This window comes from Bos grunniens, chromosome 5, assembly GCF_055505025.1.
Source record: "Bos grunniens cultivar Pamir isolate PY7600 chromosome 5, Bosgru_T2T1.0, whole genome shotgun sequence".
Taxonomy (NCBI): domain Eukaryota; kingdom Metazoa; phylum Chordata; class Mammalia; order Artiodactyla; family Bovidae; genus Bos; species Bos grunniens.
The window spans coordinates 83,869,908-83,896,168 of record NC_141169.1 but is presented as its reverse complement, the minus strand read 5'-3'; the positions used below and the strand labels follow the sequence as shown (position 1 = coordinate 83,896,168).

The 26,261-nt window shown below is 36.9% G+C and overlaps 2 protein-coding genes across 6 annotated transcripts in view; one reads left to right on the top strand and one right to left on the bottom strand.

Annotated features, from left to right (window-relative positions):
* The window catches only part of INTS13 (integrator complex subunit 13), a 31,415-nt gene extending 28,098 nt beyond the window's left edge, over nt 1-3,317 (bottom strand). For 2 of the 4 annotated variants that reach the window (XM_086401645.1, XM_086401647.1), the window contains exons 1-2: nt 1,807-2,341; nt 584-819 (exon numbers count right to left, since the gene is read on the bottom strand). In XM_086401645.1, the coding sequence (XP_086257771.1) occupies nt 584-808 (225 nt within the window). In that variant the 5' untranslated portion in view covers nt 809-819; nt 1,807-2,341. Of the gene's footprint in view, nt 1-583; nt 820-1,806; nt 2,342-3,199 lie in introns of those variants that run through there. The other 2 variants (XM_086401649.1, XM_086401646.1) reach the window with 2 other exon arrangements.
* On the top strand, nt 2,501-23,942 carry FGFR1OP2 (FGFR1 oncogene partner 2). 2 transcript variants are annotated; one of them, XM_086401650.1, is made up of 7 exons: nt 2,501-2,773; nt 10,525-10,661; nt 13,223-13,340; nt 14,398-14,540; nt 16,857-16,970; nt 19,549-19,662; nt 21,795-23,942. In XM_086401650.1, the coding sequence occupies exons 2-7, from the start codon at nt 10,527-10,529 to the stop codon at nt 21,930-21,932; spliced, it is 762 nt and encodes a 253-aa protein (XP_086257776.1). In that variant the 5' UTR covers nt 2,501-2,773; nt 10,525-10,526; the 3' UTR covers nt 21,933-23,942. The 2 variants fall into 2 exon arrangements, with proteins under 2 accessions (XP_086257776.1, XP_086257777.1); XM_086401651.1 differs by lacking the exon at nt 16,857-16,970.
* Nucleotides 23,943-26,261: the final 2,319 nt, after the last annotated feature.

Genomic DNA, 26,261 nt, shown 5'->3' with positions numbered 1-26,261 from the left:
AAGATGGCCAAACCCTGCGGCGGTTTAGGACACTTTCACTAAAACTGTAAGCAGCCTGGTTCTGAGAATTCTGGTTCTGCCTCTAACTAGCTATATGACTCAGAGCAATTGCTTCTTTTGACCTCAGTTTCTGCATCTCCAACAAGGCAATAATAAACAAGACTAATATTCACATGAAACACACCAACATACTCTGACAAAGTGCTTTCAGCCAACATCCCTTCTGCTTATGCTGGCAACAGTTCTCAGTGGTCAGTGTCTGTTCCATTCTGGTTATTACATAGTTTGAATATTGTCCCATTAATTACAGTAATTACCGCATAGGACTGTTGTGAGAGTCATAGGAGTTAATAAATATGAAGCACATGTAAGAAGAGCTTTGTAACTGTAAGCTGTTATTATTATTGTTGGCCCCGATTAAATATATGTAACATATTAATCCCAAAGGGGCGTTCCATATACCACATTTTTAAAGTAGCAAATAAACAGTAACTCAAATTGATAGCAAATTCATATATTAAAAATGTAACAAGCAGTTAAGTACACCCCCAAAATCATGATTTTCCTTGTACTTCACACTCACCAGCTTTTTGAAAGGAAATATGTCATACATTATCCTACAATATTCCATGGAAGATTCTACTGAGCAAGTCCACAACGATTTAGATATGGGGGCCAATGGGATGATTCCTTGGGTCCTATTCTTCACCAGCATATCAAACTCGACATGCTGTCTGCATGACTCTGCCATGTAAGGGCAGTGATCCACGACAAACACCGTTTTATGAGATTCAGAAAAAATCTTCATCTTGTTTCAACCTGTAAAGGATAAAATATATTAGCCAAACATCTTATATATAACATTTAATCTCTTAAATTATTTCTAATGACTGTCTCTTTTCCTCAAGATGATTTGGTAGGGAACATAAATAATCAAGATTCAATGAAATTTATCCAACAAAGGACAAGATTTAATGAGGTCATGACAATAAAGTAACTATCAATTCAAGGGATGAGCTGCTCCATATTAACCTGTTATTCTACCGGAGGCAGGGAACACTGCAATCCATGCATACATTTTTCGCTTTTGGAATGCACTTAAACTTGTCAGCAGGAAATATTTTTACAAATAATCGAATTGTTTCTCTTACACAATATCAAACATAATACACGACAAGTACTCTTCAAATACACGTTTGATCATCCTTGTTAATTGACATCAATTACATATAAATCTCTAAACTTAATTCAGTCAGTATTTTGGGGCTTCCCTCCAAAAAAAATCCCAAGACTTCTGAAGAAGGGTAGAGGGGGAGAAAGAATGAACTGGAAAGAGGAGTGACAACAAAGGGAAGTCCCAAACATAACAAACATCTCCTAGGATAACTGTGTATCAGGTCTTCGCATTAGGATAAGGACCTCAAATTCACGTTCTCCCCCTTAGCTTATGAAACACCACGGTAAATTTATCATGTAGAACAGAAAAACTTAGGTGCTACCATCACGCTGGTGGGGAGGAGGAACTTCAAGAACTTTTCTTATAGCAACTCCCTTGCTTCGCTAAGAAAATCTTACACTGAATAGACAAATCCACATTCGAAAAGCACATGGTAAACAGAGCAAAAGTGCTCATCAAAACGAACTGACTTTTTACAATCTACCTATTTTCTTCTACTGCTTTCAAACGTATTTCCCCTTCATGCAAAACTCTTCTTTGAGAAACCTAGACACACTCTGCTGGAAGGTGGGGGGTAGAAAGTACAAGGTGAGTGGATAGGGAAGACCTCAGGATCGAGGTTCGCTTACTTTCGTGCCTGGTCCTGCAGTGAAAACGAACAGAGGCTATGGACCACAGCCTCTCTGGAAAAGGCTGCTGGCTGGGTGGGGAGGGTCAGCGCACAGTCAGGAGTGACTGGTACCAAAGACAGGGGACTATGCTTTCCCCGTTCATCTCTTAGCACACCGGTCCTTCCCAGGCTTCCTAAATGCAGGAGCGCGCGCGCGCCTGCGCGTGAACACAAACACTCACACACTCGGACTGGCGCGTGCGCAAAGCACTCTTCGATAGCCCCGCCAAGCTGCCCTTCCCCCTCGGCGGGCCAGACGCCCAGGTCTCTAACAGGAAGAGGGCGGAGCTAAGAAAAAAAATTGCCTCCGACCCTCAAGATTTTCTACCCGCTAATTTTCCCAATCACCCATTGGGAAGACTGATCCCGGCGACCTGAGAGCCTCCCCAAGAGCGCAGTACCAACCACAGCACCAGCTAAACCAGTCACGGCCCCCTAAGAGCAAAGGGCTCCCACTAGATCTCCCTGCTCCGTCTCTCCACCCAGCCCGTTTCCCCTAGCAAAACTCGCGAGACTTTGCGAGAGGCCGAGCAAAAGCCCGAGTGTGGACTAGCGGGGAGGGACGTAAAGTGGCCCGCCCCTACGACTTGCGCATGCCTAGCTTGAGGCCTCAAATAAATCGCTGAGGTCTGCCCCCACCCCCCAACCCCCCACCGTTACGCGAGGAAGGAAGTCTCGCGAGGTTAAAGCGCTTTGAGAGCGCTGGTCGGAGGCGGTCGCCGGAGGTTTTCTCCTTGCCAGTGATGGGGACGAACCCCTGGATCCCCGCAGCCAGCCCTGCATTGCCTGTTCTGGGTTCTGCGTCTGCTCGCTGAGGAAGCTGAACAGGCGGGAGGAGTCTCTTCCCTTGAGTGCATAGGTCCCTGTTGGCAGAGGCTTTGAGTCCTAACCGCCACAGCTGACGGCTGCGAGGGATTGAGACCAGAGTAAGTGGAATCAATCCTGGGAGGCGAGCGGGCGTAGCGAGTCGTAGGCTTTCCTTCCCCTTTTGCACCACCTTTTGAACCACCGGCTGCCCGTTCCTGGGCGCGGTACTTCCTGTTCTCAGCTCTAAGCACCTCTTTCCGGAACTCAGGTGCAGAAAGTTCGATGAAAAGCCTTGGCCCTAACCCGTGTGGACACACCTCTGTTCTCTGTTTTCTCCCTGCCTAGCCCACCTGGCAGCTCACCGTTGGCGGGGCGGGGTGGGGGTTGTCTGCCGGGATGGAAGAGGGTTCCTTTTCAGGTTTCAATTTACCTCTTTGCGTAAGAACCATTCCCTTTCTTGAAACCACCCTTCAAGAAATATTACTCTTCCTAGTTCTCTTCGCGGATAACCAACTGTCTTTAAACTGCCCTCTGAAGAATCCTACCTTTTTCTTGGTTTTCATCTTACTTTTCTTCTGTATCCGGTCTCGGATAATAGTACTGGTATCCATCCAGTTGTCTGCACTAGAAACCCAAGGCTCATCCTTGACTGTATTTCCGCTTGTACTGCACTGTGCTATTTCTTCTTTCAAAACCAGATGATTTCCCCACCAGCCTCCTCCCCTGGTTACCATTCTGAAATACAAATCTGTTTATGTCAATCCTTTCTTGAAACTTTTTCAATAACCTTACCGCTGACAGAATTAAGTCCTATTCGTTAAGCGTATCACATAGCGCCTTTTACTGTCTGTCCCAATCCATTTTTACCTTTTCTGTTTTATATTGCCAGTACCTCAATATTCGTTCACGCCAGACTGCTGTTGTCCAAACACGCCAAGCACTTTTACAGCTCTCTGCCTTTGTATGTGCTGTACCATCTGTCCTGAATGCTTCCTCTTCCTTTTTATAAAACCACCTATCAAAATCTAATTCATAGACCATTGTCTTCTCCGGCTCCCCCAGGTGATACTGATAGTACCACTGGCTCTCCCAAAGCATTTGAAACAGTATTTCTACAGAACTTTTAGATTGTATAACATTATTTATTCAGGTATCTTGTCTCGTGCCAATTTGAGCTTGAGTCTGGAATCACATCCTACTCATCTTTGTAGCAAAAGTTAATTCATTGCTTGGCACATAGCAGGCATTATTTGTATTAATATATACATGTGTATACTTATTTATAATGTGAGTGTGCGTGCTTAGTTGTTCACTGGCCAACTCTTAGTAGCCTTGTGGTTTATAGTCCCCCAGTCTCCTCTGTTTCTGAAATTTTCCAGGCAAGAATACTGGAGCAGATTGCCATTTCCTACTCCAGAGGAATCTTCCTGACCCAGGGATTTAACCCAAGTCCCCTGCATTGGCAAGTGTATTCTTTACCACTGAGCCACCTGGGAAGCCCCATTTATAATATAATAGTTCTGAAGATTCATCAAGTAGGAGTCCTTAGCATCCTCAAAAAATGTAGAATTTTAGAGCCAGAGGAACCTTATATATTAGTTTAAAAAACGCTGACCAGTTTTGAGTATGAGGAATTCTGTACCACTAACACACAAGTAATTGTATTTTTAGTATCTGTTAGTTGAGATTGTGCATCGTGGCACGAAGCTATTATGCTTTTACATGATTTTGTATTTTATTATTAGCAGTCTCTGTCTATTAAAACTGGTGGGATATATAGGTATGAGAGAAATATTTAGACTACAGACCATGCTTAGTGCATGTACATCTGTGCCACCCTTCCAGTGATTCCTTGGCCATAGGTTAGAAATAACTGGTTTAGGCTAGATTAGTTTCTTCTTAAATTGTCATACTTGTTTGAACATATATGTATATGAACTTATATTTAGTCACAATTCCAAGGAAATATGTAATTAAAAAAAAATAAAACTTCACCTGTGTCCTTGCTTTCAAATTCTGTTTCTTCTAACTTTAAAAATTCATCTTCTTCAAAAAGCTGCTTCATAAAACTCTAAATGTGTTCATTCCATTATTTTCAAGGATAGTGAAAAATTTTTGTGCTTTCAAATACAGTGACATGTGTGTAAGGTGCTTTTTAAAAGTACATAATTTATAATTTACATGTTTTCTCCTTGATCTCTGTAAATTTCTAAGAAAACCATGACTATGCCTTTCATTTTTGTACCTCCATGGGTGACAGTTAATATTTTCTACAAAGTAACTTTAGAGGCACCTGCCCGAACAATAAAAATTTTTAAACTAGATTGTTGACATTTATAGACACATCTGTGGTATGTCAGTGGTCACAGTATTTCTCTGTGGTTCCAGGTATAGGATAATGGATTTGTGGATAAAGGAGAAAGAAGAATGATTTTAATTTCTTTAAATTTTTCTTAACCAAAGTCTAAAAGTAAACAGCTGGCAGTTTCTTTCTTGGGTGGGTGGTGGTTTTTATCAGCAGCAGAATGTTCTGAACCCTCTGCCAGGAGTCTGACTGCAAATATCTTTGGTTGGTAGAGTGGGCGAGAATGTGCTTAACATGGGGGAGGGGGGCGGAGGGTGGAGGAGAGTAGGACCAGGAACTGCTTTAAAAAATTTTTACCTGCAATTTGAACCTACCTGTAGAAGATAATGTAAGTAAGTACACTAGTTAAGTTTGACTAGTTAAGATGCACACTTAAAAACATAAATTGAGAATATCTTTTTTTTTTTAATTGGAGTTTGTTTTTTTTTAATTTAAAACTTGTTGGAGAATGGGAAAACAAATCTTCCTCCCACTGCAGTTACCAACGAAAAGGGAGGACTCGGGGAGGGAGAGAAGCACAGTGGTTTCCAAAAATGTGGCAAAGTAAATGCATATTATAAAATATTTTAAACTTCTCTGTGGTTTCACATACAGGAAATAAACATGCAGATTCTTAGAAATTTTATGTCACTGCTTATCTAAAATGCTAATAAAAGTATGCTTTTAATTACCTGCTTTTTATAATTCTTTACCCTGAATAGAATTGGGCTTACCTGGTGACCCAGATGGTAAAAAATCTGCTGGCAGTGCAGGAGACCCAGGTTCCATCCCTAGGTTGGGAAGATCCCCTGGAAAAGGGAATGGCCACCAACTCCAGTATTCTTGCCTGGAGAATCCCATGGACAGAGGAGCCTGGTGGGCTACAGTCCATGGGGTCACAAAGAGTTGGACATGACTGAGTAGCTAACACTTCCCCTGAATAAATAAGTTTTTATAGTTACAAAACAGATTTTAAATGTAGTTCATTTTGATAGGAGTATTTCATTATGCAATCTAGAGAATGTTTTTTTAAGTGGATGTTAATTATAGTTTTAAAAAGCCTAGTTGGTCTTGTTAAAAAACAAAATTCAACTGAGTAAAGTTTAAAAATCTTTTTGGCTTTGTTCAACAGTTCATGAATCAGGCAGCACCCCACCTAGCAGAAGGGAGTTCCAAGGAGCTGTACAAAATGAGACACTGTTACAGGAAAAGGAACAAGGAAGTTATACTAGCAAAAAGCAGGTTGGATGTGACAAGGTCACTTTCCTTTAGGGGATGGCAGGGGTCTGTCAGGCAAGCGACCTCACAGTGATTCCTGATTGAGTGATTTAAGGTTCCATTTCTGGAAGAGGCCAAAACTGTAAGTTAAGTCTTGGTTTGATGATATGGGGCTTAGCATAAGTGACTCCATTTGGGGCCTGTTTTCTTTTTTTTAACAGTCTTACAGATTAACTGTGATGACTGGTTAAAATAAGTGCTAGGCTTCTTATTGGTTATGAGGGAGGATATTAGAATTTGTTATTTTTTCATCTTCGTTTACACTTCCATTTATTTTTTACAGCTGGTTTGAAATGCAGTTTATATAATATTTTGGAAGTCTCATTGGTGGAGTAGCATCAAGGAATTTGCTTTGTTTTTCCACCCAGGACACCACGGTAGTTTTTATATAGGTAGAGGCAGGCAGAGCCCTGGAGAGCCATCTTGGCTGATGAACATCCCTAGACTGGGATCAGAAGTTCTATTTCTGGTAGTCTCTTGGCTCCTTCCTTGCTGCATGGTGCTGTCAGTCTGCTCCTTTCTGTTCAAGTCCTGAGTCTGTTTCCTCATTGATAAAATGGGGATAACAGTTATCCCAGTGAGCAAGATTCGGTATAAGGTTGTATCCCTTAGGTTCAGAAAGCTACCAACAGTTGGAATCTAACAGCTGAGGCAGCGTACTGATAGATAAATAGATCCAGAAATAGAGAGCTCAGAAACATACCAATACATTTATTGAGAAAACATACAACAGATGTGGCAGTAAAATTCAGTGGGGGTGAAATGTACTGTCCAAAAAATGGGAAATGAGACAATTGGTTGTCTCTATGAGAAAAGGAAAATATAATTAGATATCTTCCACACATGCAAATAAACAGCAAATGAACTAAAGATAAAGGCAAAACGTTGAGGATAGGTAAGATTCTTTACCGTCTGATCCATCAGGGAAGCCCGTATATCTCCCTGTCTAACCTGTTGTCAAGTTGGTAACCCCAGACACAGCTTAACTTTTTCATATTTCAGAAAGAAAGATTTGTCATTATCTGAAAAGATTGCATCTAGATCAGGGCTCTGTTTCAGTTAATCTACAGATTCCTTTGCCCACAGAATTCTGAGAGCATAGCTTATGGGGAGAGGGCAGCTTACTGAATTACAGTATAGGTATTCGGTCACCTGTCACCTCATGCTGTGTGGGAACTTCAGTGCATTTTATTTGGAAACATCCTAGCTATTGTTTGTAGATGTCATGTTATTACAAAGCATAAAGAGGTTTCTTCTGATATTAGTCCCAATAATGTCATTTACATGTTGGGACATTTACATGTCAAGATCCTCATACCTGAGTTTTTCTGTTAAATCAAGATAAACTTCTCTCAAATCTTTTACAGCTTTCTCTGCTGCTGCTGCTGCTAAGTCGCTTCAGTCGTGTCCGACTCTGTGCAACCCCATAGACGGCAGCCCACCAAGCTCCCCCGTCCCTGGGATTCTCCAGGCAAGAACACTGGAGTGGGTTGCCATTTCCTTTTCCAATGCATGAAAGTGAAAAGTGAAAGTGAAGTCACTCAGTCATGTCTGACTCTTCGTGACCCCATGGACTGCAGCCTACCAGGCTCCTCTGTCCATGGGATTTTCCAGGCAAGAGTACTGGAGTGGGGTGACAGCTTTCTCTAGACTTTGCTTTTTTATTTTCTTTCAACATCTGTTGCAACCAGTTATTTTTACTGTAAGACATTTTTTTTCTGTTTTTAAATGTAATTTTACTCTAAAAAATCTGATGTTCTGTAGTTAGTGGAATTGATGGGAGATATGGAGATATGGGGGCTTCCCTGGTGGCTCAGATGGTAAAGAATATGCAATGCAGGAGACCCGGGTTCAGTTCCTGGGTCAGGAAGTAGCTAACCACTCCAGTATTCTTGCCTGAAGAATCCCATGGACAGAGGAGCCTGGAGGGCAACAGTCTGTGGGTCACAAAGAGTCGGACACAACTGAGCGACTAACACTCCGTCACTCATGGAGATTTAGTGACCCCCATATAAATGAGAAAGCTGTATTATTGCCTAGCTCTAATTTTAGGTAATTCCAGAAGGGCAAGGCCTTGTTGGAAGACATCTTAGATTTTAATGACTGTCCTTTCATGTTTTAACCTATAGTAAGAATTGGTTCCTTTAGTGGCCCTTTTGCTGTTGTATTTTGAAGTGCCCTTATCTAAATCTCCTAAATCTTTGAAGACAAATCTTTTGGTTGTTTTATCTAGAGAGACAGAAGTTGTATTAATTTCCAACTTAATTCTTAAAGCTCTCTGGAAATGTCTGGTCATATAGTGAACATTTTATAAATTGGCAGTTTTATTTTGATTAAATCTTCTTATTCAGCTTTGAACCTGTTTATAAAAACAGGACAACATACTCTCTGCTTCAGCTGTTGGGTACAACCACGAATGCTGTTTGAATCTTTTTTCATCTTTATTTAGTTTGCAATTTTGAATCTTTGCTAGATATAATCTTAATGAAAGCCTGCTAAAATGGTGGGATGTGTTGTATTTTATTTCTTTTAAAATGTTACACAGTTGGGTTATTTAAATCTCTTGCTGCATTTTTCTGAATCTGAGGGGCTAACAATTAACCTAACGAGTCCCATGTAGTAGTATCTTAAGAAGACCTATATTCTGTAGCAAATTCTGTCTTCCTAAACTTGGTGAAAATCCTTAATTAGAGCCCTTAACTTTGTTCTACACCTGAGTTTTAATTTAATTGCTATAGATTTGGCTTATGACATAGAAACATTACAAGGTAATTTTATTTTTTGAGAAAATCTTAAAGGGTGGCTCATATATTAACAGAAAATAAAGCAAAACAGTAGAAAGAGAAAAATTCAAGAGTGATAAGTGTCAGAATGTTAAAAGTTTTTGAGAGATTTTAAAATAAAAATTTTGTTTTGAGGTCTCAGCATATCAGTTGAAGAAGCTAACTATTGGCTGTGTTATGTTTTGTCTCCTAGTTTTTCAGCTCCTTTTATACATTTTAGTTATTGATTTTAACATATCAGAAGTTTTCCATAATGGCCAGTGTTGTTCTAAGTTAACACTTCCTTTGCCATTTACTAAGGAAAGTGCAAGAGTTAGAATTATTAAGAATTTTTATATGAGAAGCTGAAGTTCCTCCAGAAGGAGGTTGATCCTTTAGCGTAGCATGACACGTAGAGGCCGCTTTGGCTGGTTAGTAGTGTACGTTTGTCGGTGGTGTCTGAGGTCACCTGACCAAGCAGAGGCTAGGAAGGGTCATATGGTCAGAGACCTGACAGTCACTGACTGTAGAATACGAAATAATAAAATGACCTTTTTTCACAAATGGCAAGATAGGGATTGCCCTCATGAAGAGCACAGTTTCTATATAACATTCAGTTCAGTTGCTCAGTCTTATCCAACTCTTTGCAACCCCATGGACTGCAGCATGCCAGGCTTCCCTGTTCATCACCAACTCCCGGAGCTTGCTCAAACTCATGTCCATCAAGTCGGTGATGCCATCCAGCCATCTCATCCTCTGTCGTCCCCTTCTCCTCCTGCCTTCAATGTTTCCCAGCATCAGGGTCTTTTCCAGTGAGTCAGTTCTTCCCATCAGGTGGCCAGAGTATTGGAGTTTCAACTTCAGCATCAGTCCTTCTAGTGGATATTCGGGATTGACTGATTTGATCACCTTGCAGTGCAAGTCGAGAGTCTTCTCCCACATCACAGTTCAAAAGCATCAGTTCTTCAGTGCGCTAAAGAATCCGCCTACAATGTGGGAGTCGCAGGAGACATGGGTTTGATCCCTGGGTTGAGAAGATCCCTTGCAGAAGGAAATGGCAACCCACTCCACTATTCTTGCCTGAAGAATCCTATGGATAGAGGAGTCTATATAACATAAAATGTATTTGGTGAATGTACACTTTTGTCCCCACTGTATATTTAAGGTGTTTTAAATACATTCTGATTTTGTTCTCAAACTTTATATATATATATATAAACACATATGTGTATATATGTAATATATAATTTTATATATTTATATATGTTGTGTATAATTTTTTGAATGTTATAAATTTTAAGTTTGTTCCATCTTAACAGAATCAAAACCACAGGTGTTCTTAGATGTTTTTCATGCTGAGACAGTGAACGATTCGCTAACAAATGTAGCTTAAGCATAATGTGTGTTAAAGTGGAACTAAAAATAAGATTGATATGCCAGCTTTCTTTTGAATGTTTTTCATTTTTAATCCTATGTATTCCTTTAGAAATGAGTTGCACCATTGAGAAGGCACTTGCTGATGCTAAAGCCCTTGTTGAAAGGTTGAGAGACCACGACGATGCAGCAGAATCTTTGATTGAGCAAACCACAGCTCTCAACAAGCGAGTAGAAGCTATGAAGCAGGTTTGATTTTTTTTTCCCCTGTTTATTCTATTTTTAAAAGACAGTCATTGACATTTGTGTGTTGCTTTTAGTACAAACTTCTGCTTAACTAGTATTTTATTTTTAATGTTTTCTGAAGTTTAAAAGTAGCTTGACTTGTGTGTTTTAGTTTACTTTAGATTGAAATATAATTTTGTCAAGGTCAACTGACATGTATGTGTCTATATATATATATCTTCTAAAACTTGTAGATTTGATCACTTAATTTCCTACAGTGATGCAGATTTGAGTTTGGAAAATACATGAATTTTTTTAGGTCTAAATACATTTGACAAAGACAAGATAATATATTTTACTAATAGTGACTCATATTTTGTTCTGTCTGCTATTTTTATAATGTAGAAATATTTTTATAAGAATATTTTGGTGGTGCTGTTTAATAATAGTTTTTGAAGATGATGCAAAGCAGTATCTTGTTTTCACCTTTTGCAGTTACTGCATTTGTGTGTGTGTGCATGCTCAGTCGTGTCCAACTCTTCGCAACACCATGGACTATATAACCCACCAGGCTCTTCTGTTCATGGGATTTTTTAGGCAAGAATACTGGAGTGGGTTGCATTTCCTCCTCCAGGGGATCTTCCAAACCCAGGAATTGAACTTGCATTTCCTGCATTGGCAGATGGATTCTTTACCACTGAGCCACCTGAGAAGCCCTATTCATTTATACTTGCTACCTTATTTTTCATTTACTGCTGCCAATTAAGGAAGAAATGAAAAGGGCTTCACTTCTTGTTATCCTTACCATTGTGTATAAGAACTTTCCAGTGGGCTGTGAAGTTGAACTACTATTTTAAGCCCTCTTTTGATTTTAACTTTAAGTTAAGATTTTAACTTTAAGAGAACTATAGAATCTCTGAAACTATGATGGAAATCACTGTAGGAAAATATATATTTATAGCGTACTCTCGTGAAGCACATCTCTTTTGTAAAAGGAAGCAGCAACCTGGGGGTACTGATTTTAACAAAGCTGCTGAAAAAGTGAAGCAAGTTTACCTATTGGATTAGCCAAAAAGTTCATGACATCTTATGGGAAAGCCTGAACTTTTTGGCCAGCCCCATATTTTGTTTTGCAACTCTTCTGCCCTAAACACTTTACATACCTCCCTGTCTAGCTTGACTCATGCATTCCAGTGAACATACATATCTTGTATTGAGTTGTAAAAAGGGCGGGGGGGGGAGGTTGACAACCAGAGTTAAGAATCATACCATAAAATTTACCCTATTTTTAAATTTCTTGGCTGCACCACATGGCATGCTGGATCTTAGTTCCCCAACCACAAAACAAACCCACATCTGCTGGAAGCGTGGAGTTTTAACCACTGGGCCACCAAGGAGGTCCCCTACAGTTTACCCTTTTGAAGGGTGCAGTTGATTGAATTTTAGTATATTCACATGCTCTGCAACCATAATCACTGTTAATTTTAGAACACTTCATTATCCCTAGAGCTGCTCCCTAAGTCTCCCTTTCCCTGGTTCCTGGCAACCATGAATCTGTCAGTCTATAGGTTTGCCTGTTTTAAACATGTCGTATGAATGGAATAGTACTGTATGTGGCTTATTGTGACTGGTTTTTTAAAGTTTTCAAGTTTCATCTGTGTTCTAGTATGTATCAGTACTTCATTCCTTTTTATTGCTAAATATTAATACATTGTAAGGATATAGCACCTTGTCTTTTTCTATTCATTGGTTGGTGAACATTTGGATTGTTTTTCTTCTGGGGCAATTATGTATAATACTGCTGTGAATACTTGTGTATACATTTCTATGTGGACATCTATTTTCAGTTTTCTTGGGTATATACCTAGCTGTAGAATAGAAGGGTCTTATACCTCTGTGTTTAACTTTTTGAGGATCTGCCTGTCTGTTTTCCAAAACAGCTACGTCATTTTACATTCCTGTCAACAATATATAGGCGTTAGCAATTTCTGCACATCCTCTGTTAAACTCGTTATTACTTGTTTTTTGACTAAGGTCATCCTGGTGGCTGTCATGTGCTATCTCCTTGTTATATTGAGCTGTGTCTCCTTAATGACTAAAGATGTTAAGTATCTTCATGTGTTATATTGACCACAAAAACATATACATGTGTTTGTGTATCATCTTTAGAGAAATGTCTCTTCAAATCCTTTGCCCATTTTTTTTAGCTTTATTGAGATATACTTGATGTACAACATTGTGTAAGTTTAAGGTATACAACACACATGTATATATTGTGGAACATTACCTACTAACCATGAGGTTAGTTAATACTTCTGTCACCTCACGTAATTACTGTATGTAATTACTGTATGTGGTGAGAAAATTCCAAATATATAATATAGTATTGTTAACTTTAGACACCATGATGTCCATTGCATCCTCAGAAATTAGTCGTTTGCCCATTTTTTAAATTGGGTTCTTTTTCTTTTTATTGTTGAGCTGTAAAAATTCTTTACGAAATGTACACACATATATACACATATGTAAGATACGTATTTTCAAATATATTTTCTTACATCTTGAAAAAAAAATCTTTTCATTAGTATCAAGAAGAAATTCAAGAACTTAATGAAGTTGCAAGACATCGGCCACGGTCCACATTAGTTATGGGAATCCAGCAAGAAAACAGACAAATCAGAGAACTGCAACAAGAGAACAAAGGCAAGCTATATTATCACTGTTATAGCATATCAAAAGTGAGCTTTAATCTCCAATTGCACTATTGAATTCAGATCAGTTAATATTTTTTAAATGGGAAAATAGCCAGTTAAAGTTACTTTTTCTAGTCCATTATGCTTCAATTACACATATTTCTGTCTGCCTTACTTGGAATCATCTTAGGCTCTCACCTTCAATATCCATTTGTACCACTGAAATTATTACCTGTGAAATAACTCAGTTTCATTCTGCAGTCCCACCGCTTTGGCCCCTAGCTTAGGTGTTTATAGTCTCCGGCCTGAAGTATTCTCACTGGTCTCCTTGATTTCAGTCTCTTTCCGCTCCAGTCCATCTTCAGCACAATCATCAGACTGATTTTACAAAAACATATCTGGTCATGTTGTTCCTTCTCTTAAGAACCCTCACTGTGTGCTGTTTCCTTATTCAGAGGCCTTCAGAGCTGACTCTTAAGCCGCCTTTTTCGTATTCTTCCCATACCTCCCTTCTCCATGAGACCTTTGCTCTTGCCACCCTGAACGAGGTCCCGAACATACCATCCACTTCCATGCCTCCCTGCTTAGAATGCCCTGTCCTTTATTTTCAACTGAAGGAACGTACATTCATCTCACTACTATACTTCTGTGAAGCCTCCACCAATTTTTCCTCACAGACTTTTTATATGTATTAGGGTAGAGCTCCACTCTGCACTTTACCACATTGCGTTATAATTATTTATGTTTTGTTTTCTCCACTAGACTCTGAACTCTATGGCCTTTTGGTATTCCTAATACAGAGCATGATCTGACACTCAGTTGTTGTTCAGTAAATAGTTGTTACAGTGATTCTCAAAAAAATGAGCTTAAAATGGTTATTTTGAAAACTAATAAAGGACTCCATTTGGTGTCCTTTATTTCCATATGGCTAGATTTTTGTACCTCATGTTTTCTTTATGAAACATTCTAATACCCCCTTTATAAGTTTTAAAAAATGTGATGTAGAAGAGAATACATTGTGCATTTTAAACTCAAGTTTAAATAAAAGATGCTGTTACTCTTGATAGAATTACGTACATCCCTGGAAGAACATCAATCTGCCTTGGAACTTATAATGAGCAAGTATCGAGAGCAAATGTTTAGATTGCTAATGGCTAGCAAAAAAGATGATCCAGGAATAATAATGAAGTTAAAAGAGCAACACACTAAGGTAATCCCATTCTGTAAATATAATTTGCAAAAAGGACAATCAATTAACTTGTGTTCAGATTTTTAAAAAATCACAGGTGTCTTACATGATATTGAATACTTCTCTTTTTGACATTTTCTTCTTCTCCTTATTTTTTTCATGTTATGTGTCATTTTCTGTTTGATTTAGTCTTCAAACTCCCATTCTTCCCTAGTAGCTTATAATATGTATCATAAAGTAAACATTATTTGGGAAATAAAGGTAAGTCTATTCAATTCAAATTATTCAAAATTATAATGTTACCTGCTTCAAAGAAATATTTTTTCTAACTTGTGAATTGGTATATGTTGCAAAAATGAAAATTAAATGCCAGAAACCTTTTTAAAAATCCGAAAACAGCTAAAGTTAGATTTGTTTTTAAGACTGTCTTCTGAATGAGGCTAATTCATCCAGACTATAGATACTCCTGATTATTAATGGAAGCACCAAGGGGTGGGGGGAGGAAAAGAAACAATATGCTATATATTGCCTTCCCACCCATCCCATCCTCCATCACATACCACTCAACAACATTTTTAGAGACAGAGCTGAACTGGCTAGAAATCAACATTGTTTCTGCTGTTCATCTTACTAGTTGTGATTCCTGTGTTTGCTAGCAGCTGCTATGAAAAGATAGAATAGTCCTTTACCATTTACATTTTATTTTAAACTGATTTTTAACTGCTGGTGTGAAAAATATTAGAATAGATTGTGATTACAAGGCCATTATCTCTATTGGATAATGATGAGCTAACTGTTTTTTATTAGTTATAACGAGTGTTATCTAAGAAGTATTGACTGTTACAACGTATTTTTATCTTAATTATTAAAACACTTTTTAGATTCTTTAAAATATTTATTCCATCTTGGTGCTTTTAGGTATTTTTTATTATTAATTCTACTAAAAACAAATATTTAGTAAATTGCTTTAACATGTAAATTCAACTTTCCATATTAAGGAAGTTAGTAATAGCTCTTGTGTCAAATAGTATAATAATAAATTAACAAATGTGGTTTTAATATTATGTAATTATGCTATTTATCTCCTAACCAAAAGGAACCTTGGATTGTTAAGTGGCAATCTTTTGAGTATAAAATGTATCTATTGTTAATATCATTATAAAAACATTTTATTTTGAATATGTAATTTAAGAGGTTTTTTTAAGTACAAATATGAACTGACTTAAAATTATTGGTAAAATAAGTATGTTCTTGAGACATTCCAAAAAGCCCTTGTGTTTAACGACCTAACAAATTTTTTAAGATCTACAGAGAATACTCTGGCAAGCAAGTGCTTAAGAATAAGATACTGAAGGTAGCTAGTCCCTTGTGGTAGCAGCTATGTCAGAAGCAAATGTTTTCTAAAACACATTAGATTTTACCATTCATTACAGCTGTTTTATTAATTAGCAAGTTAAACATGTCTTAAGATAGCTGTAAGCCATCCTTTTTCATTATGCAGATGAAATTCTTCTTCTAAGTGCTGATTCTTGCCTTCCATGAAATAACAGTTCAGTTACTTGTTATTAATTCTAACTAATACATATTAATGTTTGTGATTTTGATTTTTCCCAAAAAGGAGATGCTTTGATTCAAACAAATATTTATTAACACTTGCACTGGCTTAGTTATCCTAATGAGATGAATGAATAAGTTTTATTATTCTACCATAGGACCTTTCAGTGCATTGGGAGATAGAGATACAAACATGATTATCTAACATAAGGTAGGATGTGATGAATCCTAAATAGAGATCTGGATTATTACTGGAGTACTAGAGAAAGCAAGATTAGTTCTCACGAGGAGAATCTAGGAAAGTGGCAAGGAAAGGTAGTAAATCCATCTAAATCTAGCCTCGAATTAATTTGGGGGCTTAACAAGCAGAAATGGGTGAGCAGAGAAACTTGCACGATAAATATGAGCTTCCAGGATATGTTTAGGTACTAGTGCTCTGATACACCTAAACACAAAAATAATTTTATAACACATTTTTGGGTAAAACACAGAGTTACACTTAACAGCATTTTGGAGTAAGAGGCTCTGTTGAGACTACGTAACAGAATTCTGCCCTCACCTAGAAGTTTTTGAGCACACATTTAAAAGCCAATAAAAAGTTTGAGGAGAACTCATTTTCATTCAAACACTCATTTTTACATTATTTTTGAACTACTACCTTTTTGGAAATCTTAAAAAAACAAACATTTCCAACAGTTGGCTAACTCGCATGAACTAACACTCATTCAGTTTTTAAATTACGGATATTGTCCGTATTAACATTATAATGACTCTGTACTACAGATTGACATGGTGCATCGTAACAGCTCCGAAGGATTCTTCCTTGGTGCATCTCGACACATCCTTGAAGCACCTCAACATGGACTGGAGAGGAGGCACTTGGAAGCAAATCAGAATGTACACTAAATAAAACAGTCAATTTTGGGGGTGTGGATGGGGGGGCATTTAAAAAGTTCTTTACATTGAATTCTCCCAAATTAAATCAGCAAATAAATGAAATTGCTTTTAAAAAACACTATGCTTTTGATAGCCTTGCAAAAATACTCAGTGTAGAAACTTTAAATCTGTCATGAATTCGCTGTATATTGCATTATACATAGCCTGTTAGGTAATTGCAGGCTTTAGAAGGTTCTTTAGGCCAGCCTTTCATTTTGTTGTTCTAGTTAACTGTAGCTGCAAAATTTTAGGAAGCTTCAAATGGTTTACCTCTTTCTGGACATCAAAGACATTTTCTTGACAGTAATTTTAATCTGGCTTTGTAAAAGTTTTGTTTAGTCAATTAAATGAACTGTTTTAATTCAGATTTTCCATAGTTTATAGTCCTTTAATTTGCATTCACAATAAAATAAAATTACCTTTGTTTAGGTGTTACAATTAAGTATAGTAGCAGCCTCTCCATTGTGTCTGTTGTGTTTTGTCTTTTTTTTCCTCGAATGCTATTTCAAGAGAGTGCAAAGATTTTGTTGCTAGCACTTCTTGCTTTTAAAACATTTTGAAAGCACAGGTCTTGCCCTATTGTGCCTTTTAAGAGATCTATGATACTTCCCTAAAGATCTTATTGTAATAAGTGGATCATCCAGGAACCAGCCTGTAAAAATACCCTCCTGTTTGTATTGAGGTTTTTTTTCTTATGATGGTTTTGTTAGAACAGACTGTCCTGAAAAAAGTAGTTTCTTGTTTTCTTCCATTTTAGAAGCAAATGATTATTTGTTTCCTTGTAGTTGCCATATAAGACATCAAATCATAAACTGAGAAAGCTGTTGGTATTAAAAATTTTTACTCATTATCCTTATCCGACTTGCTGCTGCAGTTACCTGTACTTGACTTGCTTTTAAACGTTAGGCTCCCTTTATGGTAGGAGGGATTGTAATTATTATTTTTTTAATTGTTATAGGACATGACAGTTGCTTGTCTTGATATCATTCTTACCATCATAGTCTAATCCAGAGCTGTCTAATAGAACTTTCTGCAGTGATGGCAATGTTCTTTATCTGTGCTATTCAAATTGGAAGCCACCAGCCACATGTGGCTATTAAATGTCAGCAGTGCAACTGAGGGGCTGAATTGTTAATTTCTTAAAATGTATTTGACTTCAAGTAATTTCAATTTAAATAGCATCGCACTATACAGTGTAGTTTATTTTGCCTTCTTCCTGTGTACTAGCTTTGTATAGATTATATTAAAATAATATATAAGGATCTGTATTTTTGTTACTTAAGATATTAAACGTGTGGTTTGCTAAAGATATTCCTATTTGTTGTCTGTTTGAATATTTATATTCCTTCCACAGTTTACTAGTATTGTAGGTTTTGAGGAGTCTTGTTCAAATCCTTTTTCCAAATAGAATATATACAACTGTTTAAGAGACTGCATGTTTATGTGGGAAACTGTCAACTTCTATATTTAAGTTTTGGCCTTAGTATAACAGAGTAAGCCTCAGTTGCCAGTGAGCAATGGTCTATAGAAGTTATTCATTTAAAAAAGTATTAGTCTTGTGTCCCTGCTGATTATAAACAACAGAGAAATTACAAAACCTTTTGTCCATCTCATTTCATTAACTGTAAGCTCTTTGGAATCAGGGAACATTTCTGTTAACATTTCTCTTAACAGAAATGTTCCCATTCCTCTCACCTAGTATAGTGCTTGCACACCATAGGTGTGCAAAAAAGAATAAAAAAAGCAGAACTCTGTTCATTTTATTCAGTACTTATTATTTACTCAATACTTATCATCTATTGGGCTTCCCTGGTGGCTCAGACGGTAAAGCATCTGTCTGCAATGCAGGAGACCTGGGTTTGATCCCTGGATTGGTAAGATCCCCTGGAGAAGGAAATGGCAGCCCACTCCAGTATTCTTGCCTGGAAAATCCCATGGACGGCGGAGCCTGGTAGGCTACTGTCCATGGGGTCACAAAGAGTCGGACACTACTGAGCGAAGGGAAGAAGATATCATCTATTATATACCTAACATTAAATAATAGGGAAACACAAGCAATGTATAGGTCCTGCTGTCAGTGAAGATGATAGTCTGGAAAAGATTCTAGATTGAATTGAGATCAGTTTTTAGGGATGGATAACATAGGATATATTTATAAATCATGAAGACTTCAGGAAGGAATAGATATTGAATGTGTATCTTTCCCATTAGTTTGGTCATGGGGCATGTAGGTACGAAAAAGAAAATGTTGCTGATCATTTGTGGTGAGAGGAATGTGAAATGAGTATTTTTCCTGTTCGTGGGTTTAGATATCTTGTGCTGCTTATCCTTAATCTAGTCCTAACAGAAATCTGACTTCACAAGGACATTTATCTTCAGTCAACAGTCTTGTAAATACCTGTTTGATATATTAAGTTTATGTTAAATGGCAGTGTAAAGGTATTAACATTCATATCAAGTAGTAATGTAGATTTTATAAAAAGAGGTTTTTTTTTTAAGCGTTTCATTGATTTACAGCTTCCATCTCCTTTTTTTTTAGGAATTACAAGCACATGTTGACCAGATAACTGAAATGGCAGCAGTAATGAGGAAAGCCATTGAAATTGATGAGCAACAGGGTTGCAAGGAACAGGAACGAATATTTCAACTTGAAGTAAGTTAGCACATGTAGGTGAAAACTATTTGTACAAAGATCTATGCCAGAAAATATATCTCATTTTTAAATATTTACTTTCTGGGATGCTAGTAATGTTCTTTTTCCTAATCTGGGTACTGGTTATTTGGGTGTATAATGCAAGACCATTTATATAGTAATGTAGGAGTCAAAGATCAGTAATAAACTTATACCAGTCACTGAGAAAATTGACTTTTTGATCCTGTGTTGCTTCTGTTATTAGGTGAATATAATTCTTCAGCTTAGTAATTTGTTAAACTGTCTCTTTTATCAGAGATCACAATGATGCAGGGGGAAATTTTTTTTAATCCACAAATAATATTCTTTGGCCACTTGTATTTTTCTAGGGATATAAAAACTTTCTTACCACCTGATGGCTCAGATGGTAAAGAATCCGCCTGCAATGCAGGAGACCTCAATTCAATCCCTGGGTCGGAAGATCCACTGGAAAAGGGAATGACAACCCACTCCAGTATTCTTGCCTGGAAAATCCCATGGACAGAGAGCCTGGAGGGCTACAGTCCATGGGGTCGCAAACAATCAGACACAACTGAGCAACTAACACTTCACATAAAAGCTTTTATCGCATCTGTCCTTTATTCTGTGGTAGCAAAAGCACCATTGTTGAATAGCTCAAATTGGTAGAAGAGGTGCCCTTTATAATTTTAAAACCTTCATTTTGAAATCATGGTGGAGAAATTGGTTATAGGGGACCAAAAATGATTTTTATAACCGTACAAAATTCTCTCATTCTTTGTGACTAAGGCAAACAAACTTTCTCAGTAGAAGGCCAGATAATAAATCTTTTCAGCTTTGAAAACCAGGCAGTCTCTGTTGTAGGTACTCAGCTCTGCCACTGAAACGAAAAACCAGCCATACACACACAAAATAAGATTGGAGTCAACTGTGTTCCAGTACAGTTTAATGTACAATAACAGGCCTCAATTCCGGCCATAGTTTGCTGATGCCTGCTTTATACCATTGAAACTTAGAAAGAAAGACAAGGCTGTAGAGAATAAATTATGATAGTTATTTTTAAATGTCTAAAAATTTCTTACAGTAGTTCGGTTACTCAGTCATGTCTAACTCTTTGCAACCCCATGGACTTACAGTAGCTAATCTAGAAGATAAGGGCAAAGTCATTTACTAGTGCTCAATTTGGTCGCTTACTTTCCTTCTTAAAAAACAGCACAATATATTCAGCCAGCCTGCTGCTGTTAAATCCCCACAAGGAAAGCAAACCAGGCTTGCCCTGAATTCCATGCTATCATGGAAAATAATAAAAGTATTAAAGTACTAAGAGGTGTTAGCCCCAGGGTATTATTCACAGACTTTCTGAGTTTACACAAATAAAAATCTAGATGTTATTTTCTTCATCTATGTCATTGTTTAAGTGCTCGGTTGTGTCTGATGCTTTTGAGACCCCATGGACTGTAGCCCACCAGGCTCATTTATCCATGGAATTCTTCAGGCAAGAATACTGGAGTGGGTTGCCATTTACCACTCCAGAGGATCTTCCCAACCCAGGGGTTAAAACCCACGTTTCCTGCATTGCAGGCAGATTCTTTACCACTGAGCCACCAGGAAAGCTCCTCTTCATCTATATATACTGTGTTATAAAATAAGGCAGTTTCTGAAGTTCTGTAATTGAAGCTGCATAAATAAAAAGCCTTCACAGTGGTGGAAGACACTGAACACGTAATCCCTACCTCTTTAAAAAACTGTTCTCTGGATTCAAGTTGGTAAAGGCATATATCATTTAATACAGGGTTTCCTGACCTCCAAGATCCACTGCCTGATGAACTGAGGTGGAGCTGATGTAATAACAATAATAGAAATAAAGGGCCCAATAAATGTAATGCACTTGAATCATCCTGAAACCAACTCCTTCCCTCCTCCCACCCACCGCCTCCAGCCTATGGAAAAATTGTCTTCCATGAGACTGGTCCCTGTTGGCAAGAAGGTTGGGGACCCACTGATTTAATACATTTCTGCCAGTTACAGTACTTGCTTTTATTTATCATACCTTCATATGTTTGGTTTTTCTTAAGATATGTTTTTACTATTATAGCCACCGTGCTGACTGCTTCTTTTTGTTTCCTTCCTTATAGCAAGAAAATAAAGGCTTGAGAGAGATTCTTCAAATAACTCGAGAATCATTTTTGAACCTTAGGAAAGAGGATGTGTCAGAAAGTACATCTTTGTCAGCATTAGTAACCAGTAGTGACCTCAGTCTGAGGAAGAGCTGAAGAGCTTTTTAAATCTGTGAACTTCTTACAAGGTTCCAGCACACTCACTGGGACTGGCTTGTTAAGTGAATGAATTAACAGCAAAATCCATCTCAAGTTACCCTTTGTTTTGTTTTGTTTTTCTGTAATATGTACAGTGCACTGGCAAGGACATTTAAAAGATAGCAATGAGAAAATACATAGTTAATGGTCATAGACTTTATTCCAAATATAATTGAAAAGTAGAAATTAAGCCTTTGTTAATTGGTGAACAAGATTTTTGTAATTTTTATAATTACAAAATTACAAAATTTGAATTACAAGAATTTTGTAATTCTGCCAATTAAATGTAATTGGCAGAATTAAAGATTTTCACAGCAACTACTGAACCTAACGAGCTTTCAGCAGTGCTGTTGGCTTTCAGTTGACATTTAGATAAACATGAATATTCCCAACAAATGTCTTGGAATTCATAAAAAAATATCCCAATTTTAATATACAAATTTTGCCACAGTATTGTGAATGGAAAAATCATCATACTGAATTATTTTCTTCCTATTTGGTGAAAGTTAACAAATAGCTTATGTACCATGAGACTTCAGCTTTAATGATTGCCTATCGACCTTCTCATTAATTTAAATTTTTGTCAAACAAAGTTCAGTTTAAAAGGCTGTTAGGAATGTTTTATATGCACCATAAATAAAAGAGATAATTTAATTTGAGCTCATTTATCATCATAATGAGCTGACACTTGTCCATGACTTGCTTAAGTACATGAGATATCATTTCAGGAATGAAAGAGAAGAAATACTACTTTCTAAGAAAGAAGAGCTTATAAGAGACATATTTAGTAGGTTAAACTACTTCTTTGAATAAGTTTTGGCTCTAAATCAGTAAGGAAGATGAGATTTTTCTCTTCTCTGGTTGATCTTTAAGGATATTATGTAGCTCATTTAGCTAACAGTTGAAATGTTTGATATAGCAAGCTAGGTATGGTAATTTCACAGTAAATTGGGAATTGCTCTGCCTCAGAACCCTTTTTTTTTTTTTAAGTAATTGCTCTTAAGAGATACAGAAACAGTAAATTAAAATAAAAAATTTTTTTGCTAGGTCTAAAGCTCCATCTGGTTTTCATAAACATAAGCAAAAGATATTTCTTGTAACCTTTCAGTCAAAGGGTTGGGGAGTGCCAGGGGAAGAGGGGGAAATCTGGATTTATAAGTATTTGTTTTATTTTTTACAAAATGTATGTCCAATATGTAAGTTTTTAAAAGCCACTAGAAATAGAAATGTGGTGACATCAATCAAAATCTAAAATTTTCATATTTCGTGATGATTATAGAAAAAAGGTAAGAATGTCAAATACTATTAAATATACTGTACTCATTTATATTGAATATATATTAAAATATGCATGGTAGAACATTCTACTTTGGAGTGTATAATTTGTTAATAATCACATGGTAACTTTTATGTATAATTTCATATATGGTAAAATTAAAAACTGCTTTTCACTTCAGAATTTTTTTATCTTAAGTTTGGAATAGTTGAGGAGACTGATTGAATAGACAATGGGCCCAAACATTAAACAGATTTATTTTCTCATTCAGAGGCCTTGATTGGTATTTTATAAACAAGTAATAAATTTTATTTTTAAACTTCTCTATTGGTTTTTGGGAAAATATCCTTTAATTTGATGGCGCATTCATAGAGTTTTTATCCCAAGTCAGAATTAAAATAAGCTACACAATTGAAATTAAGTCTGAGGCAATTTGTTGGGGCAGCTCTATTATAAAACATTACTTGACAAATAATTATTTTTATAAATAAATAGGTTGAATTAATTTATTCTTGGTCTTCTTACTTGGATATTATTTTAAGAACTTGGTGTTTAAAAACATGTACTTTATTATATAGCAACAGTGTTCTATCCCATACATTTTTTTTTTAAGCAGAACCCTTAAATTTATGTCTGAGACTATGTACTGCTAGGAACCTATTTTATCAATAAAGATGAGTAATTAAAATTGGTATGGTCTCCAAGTTAATTTGAAAACAATACTTACATTTATTTTTACTTGTAGGTATTTTTTTAGGGCTGTTTGTTTATCCTTACCACAAAATTAGTACTTAGCAACAGCTTCTACCTGTATTCCTTGGGAACTGGCCAGCAACTTAGTGCTGATTCTGCAGACCTTTGGATCATCTGTAGTGGGTTTAAAAATGTCTTTTGTGATATGTCCGGGTACTAACTGCTCTACCTATGGATGTGAGCATATTTGCAGATACAGTCTTTACAGGTTTAAGGATCTCAGGATAAGATCCTCCTGGATATTGTATGAATCCTAGATCCAATGACTAGTGTCCTTATAGGAAAAGAAGAGATTTGAAACTCACAAGGAGAAAGTCACGTGAAGACAGAGGCAGAGGGTTATGCACATCAAGGAACCCTAAGGTTTATGAGATGCCTCCAGAAGCTTGGAAAGAGGCATGGAATGACCTCGTCTCCCTCAGGCCTCCAGAAAGGATCCGCTCCACTTGATCCCAGGCTTATGGCCTTCTTGATTTTCAGAACTCTGAGAGAAGACATTTCTGTTAAGCTTCCCACCCAGCCTGTACCAGTCTGTAATAATTTGTTACTGCAGACTTAGGAAATGAATATATCATCTATTATTTATCATCTATCTACCATATTATTTATTTTATAAAAGGAATACAATTCTGAAAAACCACTTATGTACATGCTCACAGATAAAATGTTTTCTGCTCAAATTGATATTAACATCAAGATATCTTCCAAAGTGTTGTGTTCCTAAACTGACTCTAATGAATGGAAGATCACAGGTCCTTAATTTGTGGTGACTACTACCTTTTTTGACTTTCAGAGTAAAACAAGAGTACAATTTTTAGTGAACTGTTGAGGAAGAAGAATTTCTAATTGGTATTTGAGGAGATGTTTCCTTTTTAACTCACTGGCTGCAGCTCATTCTCCTTTGTTCTTTTCTTTGTGATTTCTTAACAGAGAACCACAGGGCTTGATTCTCATTCCTGTTCTGAATCTCACTCACTTCCTTGCTGATCTCATCCAGTCTTGGGACTTTAAATACCACCTATATGCTAGATGACTCTCACATTTACAGCTCTCATTAGACCTCGTTAACTCTAGACTCCTCCAACTGTGACTAAGAGAAATATCAAACTTAAGGTGTCCAAAGCTGAATTCCTTTCTGACTCTCAAATCTCTCTGTATTTTTCCCCATCTCAGTTGATGACTGCTCCATCTTTCCAACTCCTAGAGTCAAAATCCTTGATGGCATCTTTGACTCCACGTCTTAAATCTTGCACCAAGTTCATCAGCAAATCCTGTCGAATCTCCATTCTAAATACCATTGACCCTTGAACCATAACGGGGTTTAGTAGTGCTGATTCTACACAGTTGAACATCTGAGTATAACATATCCGGTGTTCCTCTGTATTGTGAGGGTCTGAATCTGTGGATCAACCAACCATAGATGATGTACTGCTGTAGTATTTACTATTGAAAAAAAAATCCATTCAAACCTGTTATTCAAGGGTCAACTGTGTATCAGAATCTTAGCATTTCTCAGCATCACCACTGCTTCCATTGGCTAAAGCCACATTATGATAATGATTTAGTTAAACTGGATTCAACCTAAATACAACAGGAAAAGAGTTAAATTTAGTTTTTTAAATAATCTAAATTATTGATACCCATTCAGTGAGGTTTATTATATCCTGTGGCTTGATTCTAACAACAGGAAGGAAAAAATAAGTGCCTAAATTTGCATAAGAACCGTAATACTAAGTTGCACATAAAACGACTAAGTCCATGGGGTTGCAAAGAGGCGGACACAACTGAGCAACTGAACTGAACTGACTGAAGAATCAAATGCATGGGAGAAATGTCCAGAAGCAAACAACATCAGTATTCTAACAAATTATTCTATTGTTAACATACTCTAGCCAACTAAATTCTTTAACATACAAACCAGTATTTTGTAACCATCATTGGATAAATACATTATAATTTTTTCAACTATTTCTCTTATTGGTGTTTATTCAGATTGCAGTTTTTGTTAAATGCTGCATTAAACATTTATATAAATAAACATATATGTATAGGCTTTTGCACTGTAATGTCTGGTGTATAAATTCCCAGAGCTTTGTTAGATTATGTTCACTTTTGTTATTTATTTTTCACATAAAGGAAAAAGAACTGTACGTGGTAAAAAATCCAACATGTGGAAAATATACAATTCAGAGTAGTCAACCTCGTCCTAAAACCCATGTCTAGTAAGTTGCCTTGCTTTTTCACCATGGTTTTTCTTT